Source organism: Monodon monoceros, unplaced genomic scaffold (assembly GCF_005190385.1).
Source record: "Monodon monoceros isolate NGI ecotype Baffin Bay Population unplaced genomic scaffold, NGI_Narwhal_1 Super_Scaffold_5, whole genome shotgun sequence".
Lineage (NCBI taxonomy): Eukaryota > Metazoa > Chordata > Mammalia > Artiodactyla > Monodontidae > Monodon > Monodon monoceros.
The window spans coordinates 63,852,472-63,875,473 of NW_021703782.1; the positions used below are offsets into that span (position 1 = coordinate 63,852,472).

A 23,002-nucleotide genomic window follows, 5' to 3' on the forward strand; every position below is an offset into this window, starting at 1 on the left:
ATAGCACCTACCCTACAGAAGGCTGCTGTAGGGTTCTGTGAGTGAACACATACATTCTCAGAATAGTCCAGGCGCACAGCACTCAGTCACTGTTATTATCAGTCATTTCATTCCCTTCTCCCCATCGAGGCCAAGCTCCTTAGGGTACGGATTGTGTCTGAGGCATCTCTGGCTCCCATGGCCCCTCGACAGTTCTCACACATGCATCGGTGTTTAATAAGTAACTTGCTCCCTGGTGTGAGAGGGCATCTGTGAACCTTGGCATGTGTGAGTGAGAAGCCAAACGTGGGTGGGCCCTTTCTCCCTACTCCTGGCCCTCCCTGGCTTCCGCACATTATCACACCATCAGATCAGCCTTCTCAGGCTGGCTCAGACCTGCCTCTCCCAACACAAAGCCAGTCCACCATCCATCAATTCCAGAAGAAACTCCCAAAGGCCACTTTCCTTTCTGCTAGCCACCTGAGTCTAACTCCTCCTTCAAGGCCCACCTTAAAAATCAGGTAGGGCTTCCCTGGTGGCACAGTGGTTGAGAGTCCGCCTGCCGATGCAGGGGACACGGGTTTGCGCCCCGGTCTGGGAAGATCCCACATGCCGCGGAGTGGCTGGGCCCGTGAGCCATGGCCACTGAGCCTGCGCGTCCAGAGCCTGTGCTCCGCAACGGGAGAGGCCACAACAGTGAAAGGCCCACGTACCTCAAAAAAAAACAAAAAATCAGGCAAGATTTTCCGCTCCCCCACTCCAAATGCCCTTAGCATTTCACCTCTATGTTGCCATTAGGGCCCACTGAACGCTTTCAATTATAAATTATCCTCCATGTGCATACTGTCATTCTGGCTTTTTATACTTTTATTTTTTTCATTCTGGCTTCTTCACAGTTCAGCTCAGGCTAACAGAAGCCCAATTAAACATGTTTGAATGAATATACATGTTCAAACTAGGACCTTTAATCTTATCTTTAATGTATGTTAAGCAAGAGGTAGAATTTATTTATAACAAAAAGAAATGAGCCCAAAAAGAACTATTTCTTTCTGGGTGTGATTATCTTATGAGGATTTAGATTTGTTTCATTAAAAATAAACAGGCAGGGCTTCCCTGGTGGCGCAGTGGTTGGGAGTCCGCCTGCTAATGTGGGGGACAGGGGTTTGAGCCCTGGTCTGGGAGGATCCCACATGCCACGGAGCAACTCGGTCCGAGCGCCACAGCTACTGAGCCTGAACTCTAGAGCCCACAAGCCACAACTATTGAAGCCCGTGCACCTGGAGCCCGTGATCTGCAGCGACAGAGGCCACTGCAATGAGAGGCCCTCACACCTCAACGAGGAGTGGCCCCCGCTCGCCGCAACTAGACAAAGCCCCCATGCAGCAGCGAAGACCCAACCCAGCCAAAAATATATAAATAAACTTAAAAAAAATAAACATGCAAAACAAAATGAAAAGACAACCTACAGAATGGGAGAAAATATTTGCAAACAATATGACTGACAAGGGCTTAATTTCCAAAATATACAAATAGCTCACACAGCTCAAAAACAAAAAAACCCAATCGAAAAATAGGCAGAAGACGTAAACAGACATTGCTCTAAAGAAGAAATACAGATGGCCAATAGGCACATGAAGAGATATTCAACATCGCTAATTATTAGAGAAATGCAATCAAACTACAATGAGGTACCACCTCATACCAGTCAGGTTGGCCATCATTAAAAATTCTACAAACAACAAATGCTGGAGAGGGTGTGGAGAAAAGGGAACACTCCTACATTGTTGGTCAGATAGCCACTGTGGAAGACAGTATGGAGGTTCCTCAGAAAACTAAAAATATATAGAATTACCGTATGATCCAGCAATCCCACTCCTGGGCATATATCCAGATAAAACTATAATTCAAAAAGATACATGCACCCCTATGTTCATAGCAGCACTATTCACTATAGCCAAGACATGGAAACAACCTAAGTGTCCATTGACAGATGAATGGATAAAGAAGATGTGGTACATATACACAATGGAATACTACTCAGCCATAAAAAAGAACAAAATAATGCCATTTGCAGCAACACGGATGCAACTAGAGATTATCGTACTAAGTGAAGTAAGTCAGAAAGAGAAAGACAGATACAATATGATATCACTTATATGTGGAATCTAAAATGTGACACAAATGAACCTATCTATGAAACATTAACAGAATCACAGACATAGAGAACAGACTGGTGGTTGCCAAGGGGGAGGGGGTTGGGGGAGGGATGGAGTGGGAGGTTGGGGTTAGCAGAGGTAAGCTTTTATATATGGGATGAATGAACAAGATCCTACTGTATAGTACAGAGAACTATATTCAATATCCTATGATAAACTATAATGGAAAAGGATGTATTAAAAAAGAATGTATATATATGTATAACTGAATCACTTTGCTGTATAGCAGAAATTAACACAACATTATAAATCAACCATACTTCAATAAAAAATACTGATAAAAAAAGCAGGAAAAAGAAAGAGAAAAAGATGAATTCCTATATAACATAAAAAACAAACAAAAAATGCAACGAGGTAGACATGTCTGGCCTATACACTCACCTTGACCTCCCCTCCATCCCAGGGCCCTTGGCCAAGGATGTTCTTTTGTGATTTTCTTCTGCTTAGAATAACTATTCTATAAATTCACATTTATTCTCTCTCTCTCTTTCTCACACACACACACATACAGAGCTATATTCTAGTTAACAGTCTTTCAGGAAACCCCAAGGAACCAAAGAAAGTCATAGGATCCTAGTCTGCCTGTACCACACCGCTTGGTACAGAGCTGGCAGGGTCTACAGATACTGTAGTGACGGAAAAATATACTTGCTCCTACTTCCCATGCAATCAGCGAGTTCCAATGCACTCAAGAGACTACACATGGATACTTCATTTCTAAGAAAATCTAATTTCTTGCCCTCAAATACTCATATTCAATTTTCCTTTAAGTAGCTCTTCTCAGCCTCACACAACAGTATCAATTCAGGCTGAACAAGAAGTAATTATGTTCAGGTTTTAGAAGGAGTATGCAGACTGTACCAGTTTCCTTCCTTCTACGTGGCATGTGTGGATCATGTTACACAGGCTCTGGGGAGGATACACTCACCTGGATCACAGTAAAGGAAAGTGCCCTGGGATCTGAAGCATTTCCATGATTTGTAACAGGGATGGCAAGTCATCTCAAGAACACCCAGCTGACTATAAGTGATTGTCTTGATTACTGAGCTGAGGAAAATTCTGTTGAGGCTGAGTGGGGGCTTAATGGGACAGAATGCTGTGATTGATTAGTGATGTCTGCAAGGGCATGGTGTTAGTGAGTGATGCTATGTGAGCCAGATATACCATCCCTGAAAAAACAATTTCAGGGAGGAATTGGTAAATAGCAACTTGATGGTAAACAACCCAAGTGCAAGTCCATGCCTTTTGTATTTGTGTCCTTCTCAGTGCCTGACACTTAAAATACGCTCAAATGTTGATGACTTCATATCACTTCAGGTCTACAGGAGAGGTTGATTTTTCCCATCTCCAGTTACCTTAATAATGCTCTGGCAGGTCGACAGAGGCAGGCCCACCAGGCTGGTGCCATTTATGGACATGATCTGGTCCCCAATATTCAGCTTCCCTGATTTCTCCGCTGGGCCTCCGTGCATCATGTTGGCTATGATCACGGTTGGCAAGATGGATCCCCAGCCAGACTCCACAATCACCACACCTAGGATTTCCCCTTTCTGCTTCTCTATGAAGACCTGAAAGGAGGAAAACATGTAGAAAGCCTGAATCAGCAACCATCCAGGGTAGCAACAGAAATCATTTTCCCTATTCCTGTCTTGACTAAACATGACAGACATTTCCCTGATGACTCCAACCCAAATGCGTCCTGTCCTCTCTATATTCCATGGCATATATTACCTTGTTTGGAGGTAAGATCTTTTCACAGGCAGTCAAGTTAAAATAAAATAATTAGGGTGGGTCCTAGTTCAATATGATTGGTATCTTTACAAAAGGGGGAAATTTGGACACAGAGACATGCACAGAATGAAGACACAGGGAGAAGATGACCATCTACAAGCAAATGAGCGGCCTGGAATGCATCTTCCCCCTCAGAAGGAACCAACTCTGCGGACACCTTGATCCCGGGCTTCCAGCCTGTAGAACTGTGACACAATACATTTCTGTTGTTGAAGCCCCACCTGTCTGGGGAACTTTGTTACAGCAGCCCAAGCACCCTAACACACCTCCGTCTGACCTTGGTGTCAATGATTGATTAGTACAGGCTACAAAGGCCTGCCAGCTCTTTTGGCCCTAGGTGGGACAAGGTCCGTCCTGCGATGTGTGAGCTGGACCTTCCCTTTGGATCAGAATGATGCTCATCTCCAGCAAGGTCACATTCCTCCCTGGCATCCCCACCACCCTGCCGCCCACACTCACTTTTTCCTGAGTGCACCCTTCCCCCAAATCCCATGTACAAGAATTCCCATCTCAGGCTCTGCTTCCAGGGAGCCTAGGACACTTAACATTCATTAGTGGATAGAAAGATCACTTTCTCACACCTAGTGGATAAAGTCCAGGCCCCTCACCACAGCTGGACTCTCAAGCCCTCCAGTTCTGACCCAAAGCCTGTACTGGCCTCTTCACATCCTCTCCTATGCACAATCCCTGCTGCAGCCTGGCTGCCTCATTCGTGGCTCCCCAGACGATTCCTGAGCTTTCGGACCCTCATGCTTCTGTTACTTTGGCTCAGCCCTCTGCACTCCTCTACACTTTCCAAAGAATACTCAGACCTCAGACCAGATCAGATGGCCCCGTTTTCCTCCAGACACTCCTGCAGAGCTCGGTCCCTGGGGGAGCACAGCACTTATCATCTGAGACCTGAGAGCCGAGATCGGCTCCAATCTGCCAAGTACAGCTGTCTCTGACGAGTGCCTGTACCAGCACCATCATCTAAAATCTTCTGTGCCCTTTCCTAGACTGTGGGCTTGGTAAAGGGCAGGGTTCAGGTCCCGTTTGCCTCTGGAACCCACCCCAAAGTCAGCTCTGGATTGCAGGGAGCAGACGACGCCCTGTCTCACTAGCCACGGCCCTCGGCTGCAGTCTTTATCGGGCCTCATGTGAGGTGAGACAGAGATGGGCCTGAGCTCACTCTTCAGCCCAGCCACTCTGCCTTCACTTCTATCGCGGGTGGGCCCGGCTGGCCCAGCTCAGAGAACAGCTTCTGGAAAGTACCTACATCTTTGCAGTTTTCCGACTTGGAGAAGTGGATCAGGTCGTCGTTGTACATGTCCTGGGTGTTGAGCAGGTCACTGTATTCCTTCTGGCTGAGATCTTCGGGGTTAATCCCGTTGGCCCTGAGGAACTCCTGGTATGCCACGCTGAATGCCTGCCCGATGGACTGTGCAATCAGCTGAGCCTGGAGAGGAGCCGGAAAGGGGAGACCGGGTCAACAGGGCAGCACTGCTGGTGGGCGACCTGGGTCCCTCAGGACTACAGGGCCCTAGGCAGCAGCTAGCCCAGTGGGTCACCATGGGGCAGCAGTGCCTGCTAGAGGTCATTTTCAAAATTAGTGGGGACAATTTTGTCTATGACAATGGTCCTGATGGAGCTCCTGGCATTTGGTGGACAGGAGTCAGAGATGCTGGACCTACTGCCGTGCAAAGGACAGTCCTACACGGGACGAGCTGTTTTACATCCTGCACAACTTTCAAGTATCCCACTGGACATTCATGTACATATAACAACTGTGTCTAAAGGCTGGCACTCAACTCTAATTTATATAAAAACACAGGACTTTAGTTGCACGCTCTAATACACACTGAACAGTCCAAGAATACAACTATTCTGTAAATTGAGAGAAGACGGTATTTTGTTTTGTCCAACACTTTACCACGAGTAAGCTTCATGACTTTGGAAAATCGTCAGCATCAATGCTATTCATGGGATGTGGGTTGCCAATAAATCACATTCCCATCAGCCTGCACACTGGCCGTAGAGCATGGTGGTTCTGCATGTGGGTGTGAGTGAGTGTCTATCAACCTATTTTATTTAACTTGCTTTCATTTCTCCTTTGTGTTATATTTATGGCAATACTTTGCTTATTTTGTGAAAAACTTTTCAAAAAGGGAGGTTACATTATCTATGAATTTCATTTCATTCATATTATCCATGGATGGGACATTACAAATTATTATGCATTTTCCAGGTGAGGAGATTGCGGCCAGAGACGTGAAGGAACCTGTTCAAGGAAGGTCACACCGCTCACAGGACAGGAACTCTGCTTCTGTTGTTCTTTCTCCTGCACTGGGCTTTGATAACCTTTCCCTGCATTAATTAACCAACATTACAACCTGGGAGAGACACCAGCAACTGAGCCTGTGCTGTGTTAAATGCTGTAGAAGCACCGTTACATAAATCCTCACAGCAAGTCTACGATGTAAGTATGACTGGTCCATAAGCCCTCATCCTAAGCTCTGAAGGCAGTGTTTCAGAATTCAGAAATGTTCACATTTTAGAAAGGTAACAGGGTGCCTTTATCATACATTGTGTAAAAACCCCATTAGAGCCCGGAGAAGTGCCTAAACACAGTAACGTTCCTGCAACAAATGTGTAAGATTCACGGTAAGCTGGACAAATCCTATAAAGTGTCTCGTGGCAGCTCAAAGCAGGTTTATCAACCAATCGAGTACAAAAATCCCTTGTTTCTCAGAGCTCTTAGACTTCGGATCTGTTTTCTTTGCTCCCATTGGGCAGATCAGGAAAACGAGGTTGAGAGCTTAAGCTGGGGTGGGGATGGGGGCTGAGAATCCTGGCAGCCTGATTCCGGAGCCCACCTCCTGCCCACCACTGGGACTGCTGCTCTAATAGTAGTGCGTAGAAAGCCCGCAAAACAACAAAAAGCTCTAGGGCAATGTTTCAAACACACACAACTCCAATCTGCACTCCTCCTTTCCCTACCTTTGGTAATTTTTGCTGAAAGCAGCTAATTAACTGTGATATCAGAAATTTCTGCGTGGCTGGCGGTGGGGAAAGAAATGCTCAACTTTTCTCACTCTGAGGATCTGGTGACGTCACATGCTGCAAGTCACATCAAGGACCACCATGCTGCCTCCTGCCGAGGCATCACCATGGGCCTCAGAGGCTCGTGTGAACAGACGAACTAAAAAAAGTGTGTCTGAGAACACGGCCAGCGGTCCTCCCGACCGTCACGTGTGGACGCACCGGGCAAACACACACAGGCTACCTATATCTCTGCCGTGTCCACCTGAGCCGCACGGCAGCCCGTTCTACAGGAGCTCAGCAGCTGCACAGCCTGAGCTTCTGCAGAACAGGAGACGGGATCCACAAACAGTCCTCCCAGTTCTGCAGCCCATGCTCTCCCCCTTCTGTCCTGGGCTTTGGAAGCAAAGCAGTAAGATTCCCAGGTCCACTCTTGCTTCCTCGTTCTTCCCCTTCATCATCTCCCCCTACAGACCCTAAGGAGCCCCAAGGGAAAGAAAGCCCTCCTTAGGAGCACTAAGCCAGAGGGAGGTGGCAGAGGGTCGTACCGGGACCCTCATGTCTGGTGAGCAGAGCTAACTCCACCTTTTCACGGGCCTGCAGAACACATGAAACTTAAGATTCTAAATGTAACTCCTTTGGAACTTTCCGAGAACCTTCTAAACTCATTTTCTCCCAGTTTGCAGGTTTGGCCTCAGTTTTAAAGGAAAAGCGGGGAGAATGGCCAGGACAGGTGCTTCAAGCTCTCTGCCTTCTCAGTGACCGTGTCCCTGGGACTGCTTTCTAGAGAACCAGACAAGTAAAAGATGGTACAAAAGTGTAAGCGTCTCCTCCTGTCTGTGGCTACAGCCATGTCAGCTCTGTTTCCCTGGAGAAAAGCAGCTCGCCTCAGACTCCTAACTTCTCAGAGGAAGTCCATTTAAAGCAGCTGGATGAACACTCTTCTGGTGAAAAATGGCCCCTTTTAAGGAGCCAAGGCTACTGTAGGCAATCTTCTTTAAGTATATAAGGGTTCCCTGCTCAATATGAGAAATACAGCTTATTCCACTGTGGCAGGAGGAAAAGTTAGATCAGTCAACGGCACCAACACGGCCCTCTTGGGGAGGCTCTGTAGTTCAAAACCATCGTGGGGGGAATTCCCTGGTGGTTCACTGGTTAGGACTCTGTGCTTTCACTGCCGAGGGCCCAGGTTCAATCCCTGGTCGGGGAACTAAGATCCCGCAAGCCTCATGGCTTGGCCAGAAAAAAAAAAAAAAAAAGCAAGGCCCAGAGCAAGTTTCCAAGGCCTGTCGAGCTTTGGGGGAAGCACGATGCTAACACAGCTTGAAGCCTGGTGTTCTCGCCGGCAGTTCTAGGGACAACTGGGTAAGAAGGCTGAATGGAAGAATGGGCCCCACCTCTGTTGTACGCTGATTTCCTCTGCTGACTTTATCACCTGGAGAGATGGGCGTTAGGGATCACTAGCTTTGTGACTGGAGGAGCAGCTAGTTTTGCTAAGGAGTGGGTGGCTGGTGCTCCTGCCATTTGGTGGGAAGGGTCAGGGATGCTAACTTTCCTGTTAGGAAAGGGCAGTCCTGCACATCCAAGAACTGTCCTCCCCAAATGCCCTAGTGGCCAGGTGAGACCTGTTCGGGCCCCTGTGGGTCTGGCTGAATTCTTCCCACCCTTCTGTCCTCTCTAGTGGCTTGCCTCCTTGCCTTTCCTCAACCTCTATCGGCAGGCCCCTGTCTCAGGGCCTTTGCACCTGCTCTTTCCTCACTCTCAACTCTACTCAGGTCTCTGCTCAAATGTCACCTCAGAAAGGACTTTGTTCATCACTCTACCTGAAATAGCCCCTGGCCCCTCTATCCCTTGACCTAGTTTTTCCTTATCAAACCTTCCACTACCTAACTTTATATTAAGTATATTTATCTATTTTCTGTCTCTCTACAAGCTTTACAATGAGTATCTTGTCTATTTTACTCAGCCTTATATCCCTAGCACTAGAACAGTGCTTGACACATAATAAGTGCTCAATAAGTATTTGTCTCACATATGATTAAGGTTCTGAGAACTAGAGGGAACCTGGCCACCCAAGGGCAGCCCAGATCACATGGAAGGGAGGCCGCCCTTACGTCCTCAGATTCAAAGACGTGGCAGATCATCTTGTACTGCCTTTTTCCATCCTGGGATGGGTGGGAGGCTTCCACGTTCTCCTGGGAGTTGGAGCGGGGCATCCGCCGGCGGGCCATCAGCACAACGATGTTCCCGATGTCTGCAATGTAGGAAATGGTCCTCAGAGGGTGGTCCATCATTGTCTCCTGGAAGGTAGCAGGGAGAGGATGGTATGTCCAGTGCGGCATCGAATGACCCATGAGACAGCCTGCCACCCCACAGCCCAGCCAAGTGCGGTCCACACGTGGGAGCTCGCTGCAAACACCCTGTTGGCAGACTTACATGTGCCCACCCAGGCCTGGGAGCAATTCCCTTGGCTTGTGATAACCCAGAGCAGGAAGTGGTCTGTAGTATGTGAAAAGGAGTTTCAATCATTTTACAACCACTAGAATCTCTGGTGGGGAAGTTAAAAAATAAAAAATCTGCATGTGATGACTGGATGATTGTATTGTGTGTGTGTGTGTGTGTGTGTGTGTGTGTGTGTATGTGTGTGTGATTTTAAACAAAATTTCTTAAAATGCTAGTCTGCTCATGAATCTTCTGATAAAAACTTATGAGAATTATTAGCAAACAATATCCAAGGCTTATTTTTTCCTTTGATCTTTAATAGCCCCAATCCTCCCTACCAAGTCCCTTCCCATCCCCCAGCCCAGCAGCAGGCACTGCATACACAACCTTCTAGCTTGTGTGGAAGCCAGCATCTGGGGACAGCTGCTCTACAGACAAGGGCACAGTCTCCTAGTTGTCATGCTAAGCTTCACCCCCAAGGAAGGGGGGAGCCAGCTAATACCTGCGTGTCGGCGTTCAATACTTTGATTCTCTGGGTAGAAATGAAGAGATCCACTTCAGTCATTGGCTGAGATTCACCTTCAGGGGCCTGAGAAGGAAAATGCACCAAGAGAAAGCTCAATACGTTACTCTGACCCAGGTGCGTGCAAGCAAGGTTAGCTCATACACAGAGGCATTGAGACACAGTCACCAGAACAGCGATGCAGACTTCAGAACTAGACTGCCAAAGCTGAAGGGACCACACAGAGGATGACACGGGGACGGGAGTGAGCATCTCCAGGTTACAGGGAGAAATGCGGACCCCTCCTTGCTTCTTCCGCCATGGAAGCAGTAACTGTAGTAGATCTGACTCCATGAACAATGATCGTGAATGGCACTGTCTGCAAGGGTTTCAGAGCCCAACAGATTGAAGGAACAAGGGCAACTGACTCATACCCCCAGGACCCTGGAGACGTCAGAGTTTGCTCCTGGGGGACAATGCTTACAGCAGGTGCAAACAAGGCAGCTGTGGTAAGAGGGTCTTCGTGTTCCCACACACCACAAACCACAGAAGCAGTACCCACTCCTGAAGCTACCCCAGTAAGAGCGAGCCCCAATGCCTCAGTGCCCCATGGGTACCTCATAAGCACCTAGAAGCTTCACAACCAAAAAAGCACATTAGTCTGATTCACTCAGGGCTTGACTCTGCACACGTGTGGTTATTAGCGAGTTTTCTTTTTTGCATCCAGCAATCTGACAGATCCACAAATCAAACATGACTAGAATTGAGCAGACCCAGGTCCCTGCCACGTGAATGCTCCTGAATGGTGGGCACTTGCACACTACTGCAGGATCCCTTCAGCATCCCCAATCTGCTCCCTGTCATTCCTCTGGAGTGAGATGACTAATGAGCAACAGAAAACAGCCACTTTGGGCAACCGAGTTTTGAGAAACGTTGGCTTATGGGGCGGTTCAAAAAGAAATCGGAACAAAAACTTGCTGGATGCAGAAAACAAAAACACGAAATAAGAAAAAAGGCAAAACGTAAATAAATGGGGAAAAAAAAAAAACAGGCATAACACCAAGCTGATGAAGTTGTTTGTACTGCACCTTCTTCCTGCTTTTGGCTAATTTCTGGGCCATCTGCTTAGCATGGAACAAACAGAGACAGGAGAACAGTTAGAAAAGAATTTGCAGAGACTCAGTTGAAAAGGGAATCAACAAACTAATACTGACAGTGGTATAAAGCATTTCTGTGGGAGGAGGACTGGCTTAAAAAAATCCCACTCTATAATCGATTTCCTAGATCAGAATTTAGTAGCTGCCAGGGGTAGCAGTAGGAAGGACATGTATTGAGGTGCTTCTTACACTTCACTGCAATTGATGTTTTCAAAGAACCAACTTTTGATTCTGTTGATTTCCTTTACTGTATGCCTGTGTCCTATTTCGCTGATTTCAGCCTGTACCTTTATTCCTTCTTTTTTCTTTGTCTTTAGTTTGCCAATTTCTTTTCTAGCTTAAGATGAAAACTTAAAGTATGGATTTTCAAACTTTTTTCGTTCCTGATATATTTATATAAAACTATGAGCCTCCTCTAATCTCTGCTTTAGCAGTATCCCACAAATTTTGATGCTGCAATTTAATTATCATTTCATTCAAAACACTTTCTAATTTCCACTGTGATTTCTTCTTTGAACATTATTTAGAACTGTGTTCTTCTTAATTTTAATATATTTGAAGATTTCCTAGTTATCTCTTTGTTACTGATTTCTGAATTGTTCTCCCTCTTTATCTCTAGTAATACTTCCTGCCTTAAATTTGTGTAACATTTATAGAGCCGATACCTAACTAGAAATGGATGTAATATTTATTCAAGATAGAATAGTTGATAAAAATAGAAACTCTGAGGCCAGACTGTCTAAAACTGAATTCTGGCTCTGCTACCTACTAGTTGTGTGACTTGAAACAAGCCACTTAATGTCTCTGTGCTGCAGTTTCCTCAACTGTAAAATGAGGGTAAAACCAGTATCGACTTCATAGGGCTGTTTTGAGGATAAAATGAATACAGTTGACTCTTGAACAATGTGTGCGTTAGGGGTGCCAAAACCACCGCAGGGTCAAAAATCTGCATATAACTTACAGTCAGTTGGCCCTCTGTATATGCAGTTCGGTTCCTCTGTATCTACAGTTCCACATCCTCGGATTCAACCAATCACAGATTCAACCAGTCTTGGAACATACAGTACTGCAGTATTTACTACCGAAAAAAACCCACATGTAAGGGGACCTGTGCTGTTCGAGGGTCAACTGTATATACAGTGCTCTCAGAACAGTTCCTGGTGCAGTGTAAGCGCTCTATTTGTGTTTGCTCTTATATGATTATGATGTTAGATGATTATAATCTGCCCATGTCAGGGTGCAACCTCTTGGCTTTGGCAGGGCTTGGTACATATACAGAGATCTTACTCAAACGATGCTGAGTCAATGGCCAAACCATGTAACTGCTGTGGGGATGGGGGTGGGGTACAGGGAGAGCTGCTCCCTCACATCCTTGGTACTCACCTGGTGGGAAAGCTCTTGCTCTCAGCAGCGCGTCACTATTTCATTAGTGACTACATGTGTTGTCTGTACTACCTAAACTGGATGAGTCAGCTATCCAAACACCAAATGGCTAATCTTGGTGCACCAGGAGACTAGGGCAGCCCCACTCCCACAGAGCCACCCCACAGCTTGTACTGGTGGTCATGAGTTCGAGGTGAACAGCCTACTCTGGAAAAGTCTGAAGGCAGCAACTGCAAGCATCATCCTAACCACTGTGCATGACGGTGGAAATACCCGCACATCTGAGGAGTGGCCCTGTGCTGATGCTGTGCCACAGAGATTACTGGGTGGAATCTCAGTGTTCTGCCAGGGATGCTCTGATCTGCACCAGTTATAATCCTCAAGATAAACAACTGCTGTGAGATCCTAACATCTGTTTGTCTTCTACTACCTCCCCTGAATGATATGGCAGTAATATATAAATTTCCATTATTTTTGATACCAAAACCTAATAGCTATTGGTCAAAATTCTTCACTCTCGGGAAGAGTGATCTGAAAGGGCCCTTTTCAAGGGAAAGTAAGTCTGCCACCAATGGAATGCCCACATTCTGTTTTTTACTGCAATGGGTGATGAGGAAGAGAATCCGAAGGCAAACTGAGTTTCATGAAAGGCATTCTGAGGCCATTTTTGTGAAGCTAAAAATATTTCATGCACTTGGAGTGGCGCCACCTTTAAACCGCTTATGATATTCAAGTGCCCTGAAACAAATTAAAAATTTAGACATAACATTGGAAATGGTGATGGGGTTGGGGTCAGAATGAGAAGCTGGAACAGCAGAGAAAGGTCTAAGAGAGCCTTAAGGCCAGCATGCATCCTGAAGCAGGGAGTGACAACATCCATTTAAATCCTTGTGTTTCATGAGACTGATTATGGCTTACCACCAGCAGGCTGTGGTGCACAGGACATACTGCAGCACCGTCCAACCTATCACTCGATCTGCAATGTGTACTGGGTGTCTGCTGTTGTTAAGACCCTTCAAGTTTAGTTATGCTGGGGATCCTCCTGGCTATTCTAGCTTTTCTTTCCCCAGCTGACATTTACTGAGCACTTGGTATATGCCAGTATCCTTCTAAGCATTTCATGTGTACCAATGTAAAAGCTTACAACAACCCTGTGAGGTAGGCGCTACATTATCCTCATCTTTCAGGAGAGGAAACTGAGGCACAGAGAGGCTAATTAACTTGCCCGAGGTCACACAGCTATTAAGTGGCAGAAGAGATATTCAAACCCTGGAAATCTCACTCTATATTCCAAATTGCTACTGTGCCATCTGGACAAGTTTCTCATCTATAAACTTCTAAGGCTGTCTGTAAAATGGGGTTAATGATACCTACCTCACAGGATTCCCCACCCCCTCCATTTGGAGGAGTAAATGAGATCATGTACGTGAAGGGTCTGCTACCAGTGTCAATATCGTCTTTTTCAACCACAGACTTCAAGTCAGATGGGAAATCAGATGGCTTAGACAATGCTACACTGATAGAAATTTTCATTCTACAATTAAATCATAATTTTTAACGCTTAAAGAAAATCTCTCTATAAAAGAATGGGAAAATCTGATCTTTTGGGGCAGGCTAGTAAAGACAGAATAATATTTGATAATGCATGCTTCTTACAAAAATGCATGGACCAAAAAATATCAAAACGCCATTTGTGAGCTTCACAAATGGAGAAAGAAAATGGAGACAAACACCACACTCTGCATGGACACGAAGCAGTTTCTACGGCTCAGGCAGAATTTAGCACATCACCCCGTCTTCCCACTGAGGAGCAGAGAATGAAGTGGGAATGAGGGTGGAACAAAGCACGAGATGTAGTGAGAGGAAGGGAGGTGAGTGAGCTAGCTGCACTGGCTTCCCGTTTGGTTCTCTAGGTAGGGTTAAGGCAGGATTCCCACCCTGGGCTGGGGTGGGGGGCTGTCTCTGCATAGTGCACTTTTTTTTTTTTTTTTTCTTCGGTACGCGGGCCTCTCACTGTTGTGGCCTCTTCCGTTGTGGAGCACAGGCTCTGGACGCGCAGGCTCCGCGGCCTGTGGGATCTTCCCAGGCCGGGGCACGAACCCGTGTACCCTGCATCGGCAGGCGGACTCTCAACCACTGCGCCACCAGGGAAGCCCCATAGTGCACTTTTGATACTGATAGCATGTAGGGCAAAGCTCTCTCCAGAATTTTTCCCTAAAACATGTTTAAAAGAATCCTCGCAACAAGACTATCAGGTACCACCACAGCGATAATGTATTCTGCGTTCAAGTAATTGTGGAAGCATCTGGTTAAACAAACTGAATTAAATTTCCTCAGTACAGGACTTCTCAGAGCCTTTACTAGGAAAACACATGTGGCAAATACCCAAAAAGATCCGTTTGGCAGCGTTTCTTGCGCTTATTTGCCAATGGAACCCCGTCAGCGAGAAGCACTCGGCTTGCCCGGAACGTGCAGAGCACAGCTGGAGAACAGAGGCTCCTTCAGGCTGGATGACCCACCCGTCTCTCAGGCAGTGGCTCCCAAACTATAGCATACATCACAGTCTCCTGGAGGGCTTATGAAAACAGATTCCTGGTCTCTACCCCCATGAGTTTCTGACTGGGGTGGGGCCTGAGAATCTGCATTTCTAACAAATTCCCAGGTCCCACTTTGAGGACCATTGCTCTAATGCATTTCTAAATCATATGGGAAGCTTCCTGGAAGGATATTACTACTTCTCAAAAATTAGGAACAAAGGCAGAAAGAATATATTAGGGAGGGTGCAAAGATGAAAAAAAAAAACTTAAAAAAAATGGCAGATGTCCTGTAATTCCGCTATTGCATTCAGATGCACCTTATTTCTTACATTTTGGTGTATGGAAATGTCTTTTAATTTCAGATTCCTCAGCCTGCCTTGTATTACTGTTACCTAAACACTCTTCTTGGCTCCCTTATTAAAATGCATGTTTCTCAAGGTCAAGGAATTGGTTGATTTTTATCTCCTAAGATGCCTATCACAGGATCCTGCACAGGGACAGTTTGCTTTTTGAGCCAAATTCATATCTAGCCAAACCACAACTCCAAATTCGCCTCCCATTTTGGCAAATAAACCTATAAATTCTTTGTTAAATTAGGAAAATCGTAATTCTTAAGACTCCAAGTGTAAATTCAGTATCATTATTCAATTCCAGTGCACGGTTGCTGCTATGTGAGTGACAGGCACCATGTAATTGACAGACAGACCAGAAATTAAAGCCTGCTTTGAAATGGAAACCCAAACGTCAGGTTCAGTGCTTGCTCAGAAAGAAAGCACCAAAAACACACAGCCACAACTGGACTCCTGGTGAGGTAGGTCTCACTGGCATCCACGTCAGGTCAAACAAACAATGCAGGCAGAGGAAAGAGAGGGGCAAGATGGGATCCCTGCGGGGAGTAAGGGAAGAAGGAATCGGGAAAAGGAAGGAGGAAACTCCTCTGTCTCTGTGCAGGTGAGAGCACCAAGCCAGGAATTACTCGTCAGTCTGTGGTGAGGTTATTACTGAATGGACTTCCCAGTAAATTTTTCCCCCTTCCTTCCTGGATGGACGTGGCTATAAACTCTGTAGCCTCATTCTGTTCTGCGTGTCTCTAGAGGTGGCCCAGAGTAACTCATTCCTGAAAGGGCAGCCTCTCTTTAGGAAAAAGCGTGGCACCACCTCCCTCAGAGAAGGGAGCTTGAGTGGGCACCGCAGTGCACGCTCCCCTTGAGACCACCTGAGTGATCTGGAGAAATGCTCTCGGCCCCTCGGTTTCCTGTGCACGCAATGCAGTCTCTGTGCACGATCCTGACAGTAACTTTCTAGAGGGCGTGGAAATAAACCATGGGTTCTAGACGCAGCCTTCTCCACTTACAATTTGAAAAAGCGTCAGGCTGGGTGTAAAGGCAAACAATCTGACAGGCATTTAAACGGTGTAAAAGGAACATGAGGCAGAAAATATTTAATGTTAGGCAACAGTTCCTTCAGATGCAAGAAGCACATTGTGAAACGATACTTATAAATGAAATGCAACCATTTAATCTTACTACTCTATAATGAATTCCTCACACTAGAGTAATTTGCTGTAAAAATAAATATACGTTTTCCAAATGCTTTCTCTGCTCTAGGCAGGTCTAAAATGGATTTATAATCAGAGAGCCTCTGTGTTGCCTGTTCTGATCGACAAAGCCATCTAATTTTTTGTTCAAATGACCTGTGGAACTTCTGGATACCAATCCTTTGAAGATTCAAAGTAAGCTTTCTGGTTTTTCACTAGGGAGCTGCACGTTAAAGAAGGGGAAAAACACTGTCAGAAACCGCTGTGGAAATGAGAAAATGCACAGAGCACTTGGCACTGGGCAGGATCTGGTACTGAGATGCGGCATCTTTCCTAAGCGCTGCCCTATGTTCAGGTGATGTGTCTGTCTGTGCCTGCTCTCCCCTCAAGGTCGCTGAGTACACATACGTGTCACAGGGCAGGGGAAAGACAGAGAGACTCTAACTGCAGGAGTCAAGGGGACCTGTCAAGAGGCCAGTAAACAGAACCTAGGAAAAACTCATCTAAAAGCAACGTGCAGTTTTTGGTCTCAGGGGTCTTCAGTACTATCTGGGGGTGGCCTGTTGCTTTCTTCTGGAGGATTTATCTGAATGGGCCCTGGTAGTGTTCCTTGACAGGGAAGTGTTCTGGCATTCTGGAGGAGATAAATCTCTGTCATGTGGCTCCGTTCTGGACATTACAGGGTATCAAGTATTTCTGGTTCTGGCCACTAATGCCAATATAAATGTCCCAGACACTGTGACAACCAAAAGCACCACCCCATTTCCAAACACATGGTTCTCTGACAGGGGGTCCCCGTCTGTCAGAGAACCACGCCGGGTCCTTGCACTGACCCTGGGGGAGCTAACAGTACCACTAACCTGGGAAACTAAGTGCTGGGTTAAGAGTTCAGCTAAGTTACTCCACGGTATTACTGCCTCAGCATCCATTTGGTTTGGCCAAGCAGCTGGCGTGGGCCTTAAAATGACATTGGCTCCTTCAAGCAAGCAAATGCTGTGGAGAGCAGCCCGCAGAGTCACGTGCAAATGTAAGCTCCTGAAAGGACCCCCCTCGATGGCCCTTGTGAACAAGTCTCCCCCTGCCTCCCAGGGCCTTCCCCGTTGGTGCCCCTTAGGTAAGACCCCCATGGAGCTCACCAAAACCCCATTTTGGTTTGAAGTGAACAATCCGGCCTTAGTCTGGCAACCTCAAAGCATTCCACCCACAGACCCCAATAAAGAAAGGCTTATGCCCAGGTCCTGCCTTGACCTCCCCACGTGGCCCCTCCAGGTGTGCAGGTACTTCCTCCAGGACCTGTGAGTCATAAACTTCTCTATCTCAATTTCTCTTGTGGTGTTTTGCTCACCATCTGGCACCCTGGGGGTTTACTTAGCAAACGTTAATGTAACAAAATCATAACATGTTTGGAAACTGTGGGACAGGAGGGGTCAGAAGTACGTCCTTAAAGACTATGTTTTTAAAGTTCTCTGCTCTGTATGAAATAAGGCAGGACAATGCCTGAAAAGCAGCTTGTTCTCTCAGAGAGGTTTGTGCGTTCTTGTTCTGAACGTTGTGCCTCGGAGATACTAAATTAAGATGGAGAAGGCTGTGGGGATATCTGTGGGTATTACTGTCACCTCTTTATGATAACGGAGACAGTGAAAAAGAATCAGGCCAAGCTTGGATGGGCAGCTCAACAGGAACCTGATGTTCTACCAGCAGCATTATTGAGTCTGAAAGATGCGGAGGGCAGGAAGGTCAGCTTGATACATTGTCAGGGAGTTGTCTTGTTGGGAGCCGCAGGATAAGATGCATCTCTGGGGGTAAGATGTAGCTGTAAATTACTCTCTGGCTTACACATCCTAATTCCTAAAATGTCGATAATATTATCAAAAGTTGCAGTGTGGGCTTACCGTGCTGTGATGGGTAGTGAAGGGAAGGGCCAGCGCTGACCCTGTTTAATATTCAGGGCATGGCACAGCCTGGGCATGTGAATAAGATGGGAATCAGCCCCGACCGGAGGACCAGAAGCACGGCCCCTGCTGTGTGACCTCTGTGACCTCCGTGGTTGCTGCTCTCCCCTCCCTTGGGCTTTCAGGCAGCATCTCATCTCTCAAGGTCTCTCTGCACTCCTGTGGCCCTTAGTTCCTGACACCCCTCTCTCCTCCTCTGGCACCCCCTGCACGTGCGCTGGCTTGATTCACTTCTCATTTGTGCTGCTGAGCTTGAGGGTAAGGATCTCACTTTACAAATCACTATTTTCCCTCCCTCAGGGGACCTTGCACAGCCTTGCACACATAAGTGCTCAAGAAATATTCTTCCCTTGATGGAGACAGTAAAGGACTCTCACGTATGGCCTTCCACTCGTGCTTCTCATTCCACATGCCACACGAAGCCCAGGATGGAACTTGGGGATGTGTGAGAGAGAAGACATGAAAAAGGGACTGGTCCCTTGAGGAGGGAGTTGATTCTGGCCAGTGGACACCAGACAGAACCAAATCTGGGAAGTCATAACCTATCCCAACTCACTCGAAACACCCAGCTCTGATTTCAATGGTGACGCGATGCCTGTGGCTCTACGTGGAAACAGCCTCAGGGGTTCTAGGTGCTGGTGGCACTTAATGGCACTTGAATTACGTGATGGCACCATGGGGGTCCCTGTCGCCCTTGGCTTGTCCGTGGTTCTAGGTGGCACTAGCATCGTGGTGGAGATTCTAGAGCTCTGCATTTCCATGGGATCAAACCAGCTCTGGCTGGTTCAAACTAGTTGTGAATGATTTAAACTAGACAAAAGTGCTTCTTCAGGGATCAAATAGGCTCGCTGCTTTTAAATCTTGATAAGGCAGATTCAAACAGGTTATGACTGGTTTGCACCGAGTTACCCTTGCACTGACTTGGTTCAGACTAGCCAGGGTAGATCTGATCAAATGGCTCGTTTTAGGTGAAGCAAGCCAGTTCAACCTAGCTTGAACAGGATCAACCGGTTCGAATGCAGTGACAGCTAGTTGGAACCACACTGTATCACGGACGTTTTAGTCACTGGTCTCTAACTGTACAAGGAAATACAGTGATACAGCTCTCACATATTATATTGGAAATATAACACTTACAATGTTATCCTTCCTCACCTTTTCAACTTTTCAAAGCTTTACACTTTTTCCTCAAGACTGGCCATTAAGAACAACCAAATTATGTAGCATTTATACATCAGGACTCCAGCATACTTTGGAAATCTTTTTTCCGTTTAGAACTGTTGGCAGGTACGTGTATAAGCACTGCCTGCCACGTCACCTCAATCTCCTCTCCTCTAAGCTCGGGACATGAGGTGTGGGGTGAGCACTACGGCCGGCTCAGGCGCCCACATCTGCCCGCCGCCCCCCTCGGAGCACACGGTGCCCCCTCACCTTGATCCTGCTTACTGCTTCCTGGGCCTGCATCATGCGCACGTTTTTGGAGGGGGTTTTGTCTGAGAGAAGCTGGGTGGAGCCCAGGTAATTGGCAGCAAAAATGATTCCATCGATCAAGTCCTCAGGGTCACAAGGTCCAGGAACTGTAACACACAGAGCCACAGTGGTGAGTGAAGCCACGCTCTACACCCCAATCACACCACCTCTCCCCCGCTGCTCACCTCCAGCACAGGTGGGCCAGTTCCAGAGACCCATGAGCAGGTGCATCAACCTGCGAGTCTAGAGCATCTCTCTGGTCTACCTTCACTCAGCCCTCATTTGCAAATAGAAGGAACAATTTCTTCCTAGAGAAGCTTATTTCACCCGGTCCATTTATTGTGAGAAACAATGTGAATATTTCTTTAAACATGAAGCATAAAGTTCAGTGATAAAGGATGTTGTTTTGCCTGTTAGACTGCGGGCTCTTTGGGACAAAGAGCTCGTCACAGTCATCTCTGGCTGTCCCGTGTCTAGTCAGTGTCTGTCACCCACTGGGTATCAAATAAATGTTTGCTGGACAAATGGTTAGGTGAGCAGAAGGCCGTCTTATTAGAAAAACTCATTTTACAGCAGTTCCTTTACTCGCCACCCATGCATATCACCCCCTTCCATCTTATCCATAATGGGGGAAACAAATTTTATAAATCAGAAAAATGAGTATTTGTTGCCACATGTTTGGATTCCCAAAATAGCCTCTAACCTGAAATCTGCAAGACAGGTAACATTACCCTAAAGCCATGGTCTCATGCTGCTACCTTGCTGACTCCCAGGCTACAATGTTCCCGGCCTGCGTCTACATACATATCAATTCCAAGGAAAACTGGAATTTTCTGTTCTCATTCACCAGCCTTTTAAATCAAACCTTAGTTTTAAATATTTAAAATGGGGGCATCTGATTCTAACCACAATCACCTGTAAACCCTACTGGAAATTAAAACACGTTTCAGAATAATATATAACTTTACAACAGATGTGCTAAGTAAGAAAGGCGTTTTAATTCTGCAATGAAATTATATGTATTTTCTTTGGCTTGAATGCCATATTTGGAAAGACTAAAATATACTTTTTAACCCACTGTTAAAACCTCAGCGTCGTAAATTAGATAATTTGAAATGGAAACAATTTGCTTTTTCCTCTTGGAGAGCTAATCTGAAATGGTTTTTATCTTTATCCTTACACATCCAGCTCATCTTGAGCTTAAACAGCTGCTTCCCACGATAAGCTACTTATCAGGGCACAGCCTTAAAGTAATCTATTCATTTTCCTAAAACCAAGTTGGTGGTGGAAAAAAAGAAATTTAACAATGTTTTAGGAAAGGCCTTCACAAAGCGTGTGTGTAGTAATTAAGTCAGGAAACCTGTTAGTTTTCTGATTCTCATTCTTTCTGAGACTCTGGATAAACACTGAGTGGTACACAGCCAAAGCTGCCTCCACCACATACCAGTCCCTTACATGCTTCTCAACAGCTACACCCTTCCTACCCTGAAGCTTTTATAGATGTGAGAAGGATGCAGGTTATTTACAATGTACAACTTTAGGTATATAGCAGGGAAGCACTGTCAAACTAAAATAATACATGGACAAGTTTGGATCCACACTATGCCTTGTAAAAAGTAAGAGATTATCAGTCTTCTCTCAAATTCCAGCGATAGATTTATAACGTTACACAAACATAATCATTTTTGACAAGCCGGTATTGAGGAAAAAAAGGTCTCACCTGGAATAGCAACTTTTAAAAAGCTTCCATTTATTTTGTGAAAATAATGAATGTTAAAAGAAAAACAAAAATGCAACATCTTCTCTATGGGACTTCCAATATCATATATTCATCAGTGGATTTAGCTCTATTTACTGAAAAGGGTCCTTCTTTAACCATAATGAGTATGGATATGCAGATATATTTAAAAGCAATCCAGATAATATTTAAGTGACTGTATAAATGTCAGGCAGCCAAGAGACAGAACTATTGGACCTAAACAAATATATATTTGAGATATGATCTTATGTCAATTATCCTCTGGGGAAACTGACTAAAATCAAATGTCACGGTATTACACTCACAAAAAACAGCCCGAATTTCATAAGTTCATTTTAGGCTCAGTGCTAGTGGATTTTTTAAAAGTTAAAAAAAAAAAAAGGTATAATGGTCCTAAGTCAAAGAATTGCAGGTTTTCCTTTTCAGTGATGCCTTTATGCTGCTCTGTGGGTGAACGAGCACACACGTTATATCTTCACACTCATGTTAATGCCGAGCTTGAAAATCTCTAGGCCTAGAGGAATGGATGTGAAGAATAGTTTTGACTATTCTGAAACAGTCAACTTCTGAAAACTCCCCGAGGTACTCTTGTGGAGTTTTGGAGCTTTGCAAAGATGGTGGAAATAATTTCCAAGTTACTCAAGAAAGAAACCTGAGTAACAACCAAACCTATGAGCTTGTCCTGGGCTTCAGGCCCAAGGGTTCAGGTAGGTTTATGAATCCAGGTAATTCATTCTTGGGCAGTGGAACACACCCACGGTTCATGCACAGGATCCAAAGGCCAGACACGATGTCTGGGCATCCTCTGGCTCCCAGAAAATCCTCCTTCAAGGGAATGACAATCTACCCTGCCCCCCAAATCATCTGCTGTCCTCCCTGGTAGAGGATCAGTAGCATGCTCCAGTTGTGTGGCCTGACCTCAAGCTGGGATGTCTAGCCTGGACTGAGTTGTGGCCCCACCAGGCTTGTTGACAGGATACATTTGTGCAGTGAACAACCTGCATAACCATGTGTGGCGGTCCTGCATCAGATATTTTTTTTTTAGGTTAATAAATTGTAATTTTATTATAAAGGAATTGAGAAGTCAGATGAGGGTGTTAGACAAACATTTACATAATTTGTTTAGCATTAAAAAACTACTTTGGAGGGTTCTAAGAAGATGGTCATAGTAGCATAGTTTTTTATTCTCTCTTAATCACCACCTAAAACAAAGAAACTAGATAGGGAAACCAAAAACCACTGGAACATATTTGCAA

General features: G+C 45.8%; 1 protein-coding gene across 2 annotated transcripts in view; it reads right to left on the minus strand.

Annotated features, from left to right (window-relative positions):
* The window catches only part of APBA1 (amyloid beta precursor protein binding family A member 1), an 89,106-nt gene that overhangs the window by 13,294 nt on the left and 52,810 nt on the right, over positions 1-23,002 (minus strand). The window contains exons 4-9 of one of the 2 annotated variants that reach the window (XM_029203369.1): positions 19,949-20,094; positions 11,040-11,072; positions 9,952-10,038; positions 9,122-9,307; positions 5,245-5,424; positions 3,551-3,763 (exon numbers count right to left, since the gene is read on the minus strand). In XM_029203369.1, coding sequence (XP_029059202.1) covers positions 3,551-3,763; positions 5,245-5,424; positions 9,122-9,307; positions 9,952-10,038; positions 11,040-11,072; positions 19,949-20,094 — 845 coding nt within the window. The remainder of the gene's footprint in view (positions 1-3,550; positions 3,764-5,244; positions 5,425-9,121; positions 9,308-9,951; positions 10,039-11,039; positions 11,073-19,948; positions 20,095-23,002) is intronic. The other variant, XM_029203370.1, reaches the window with a different exon arrangement.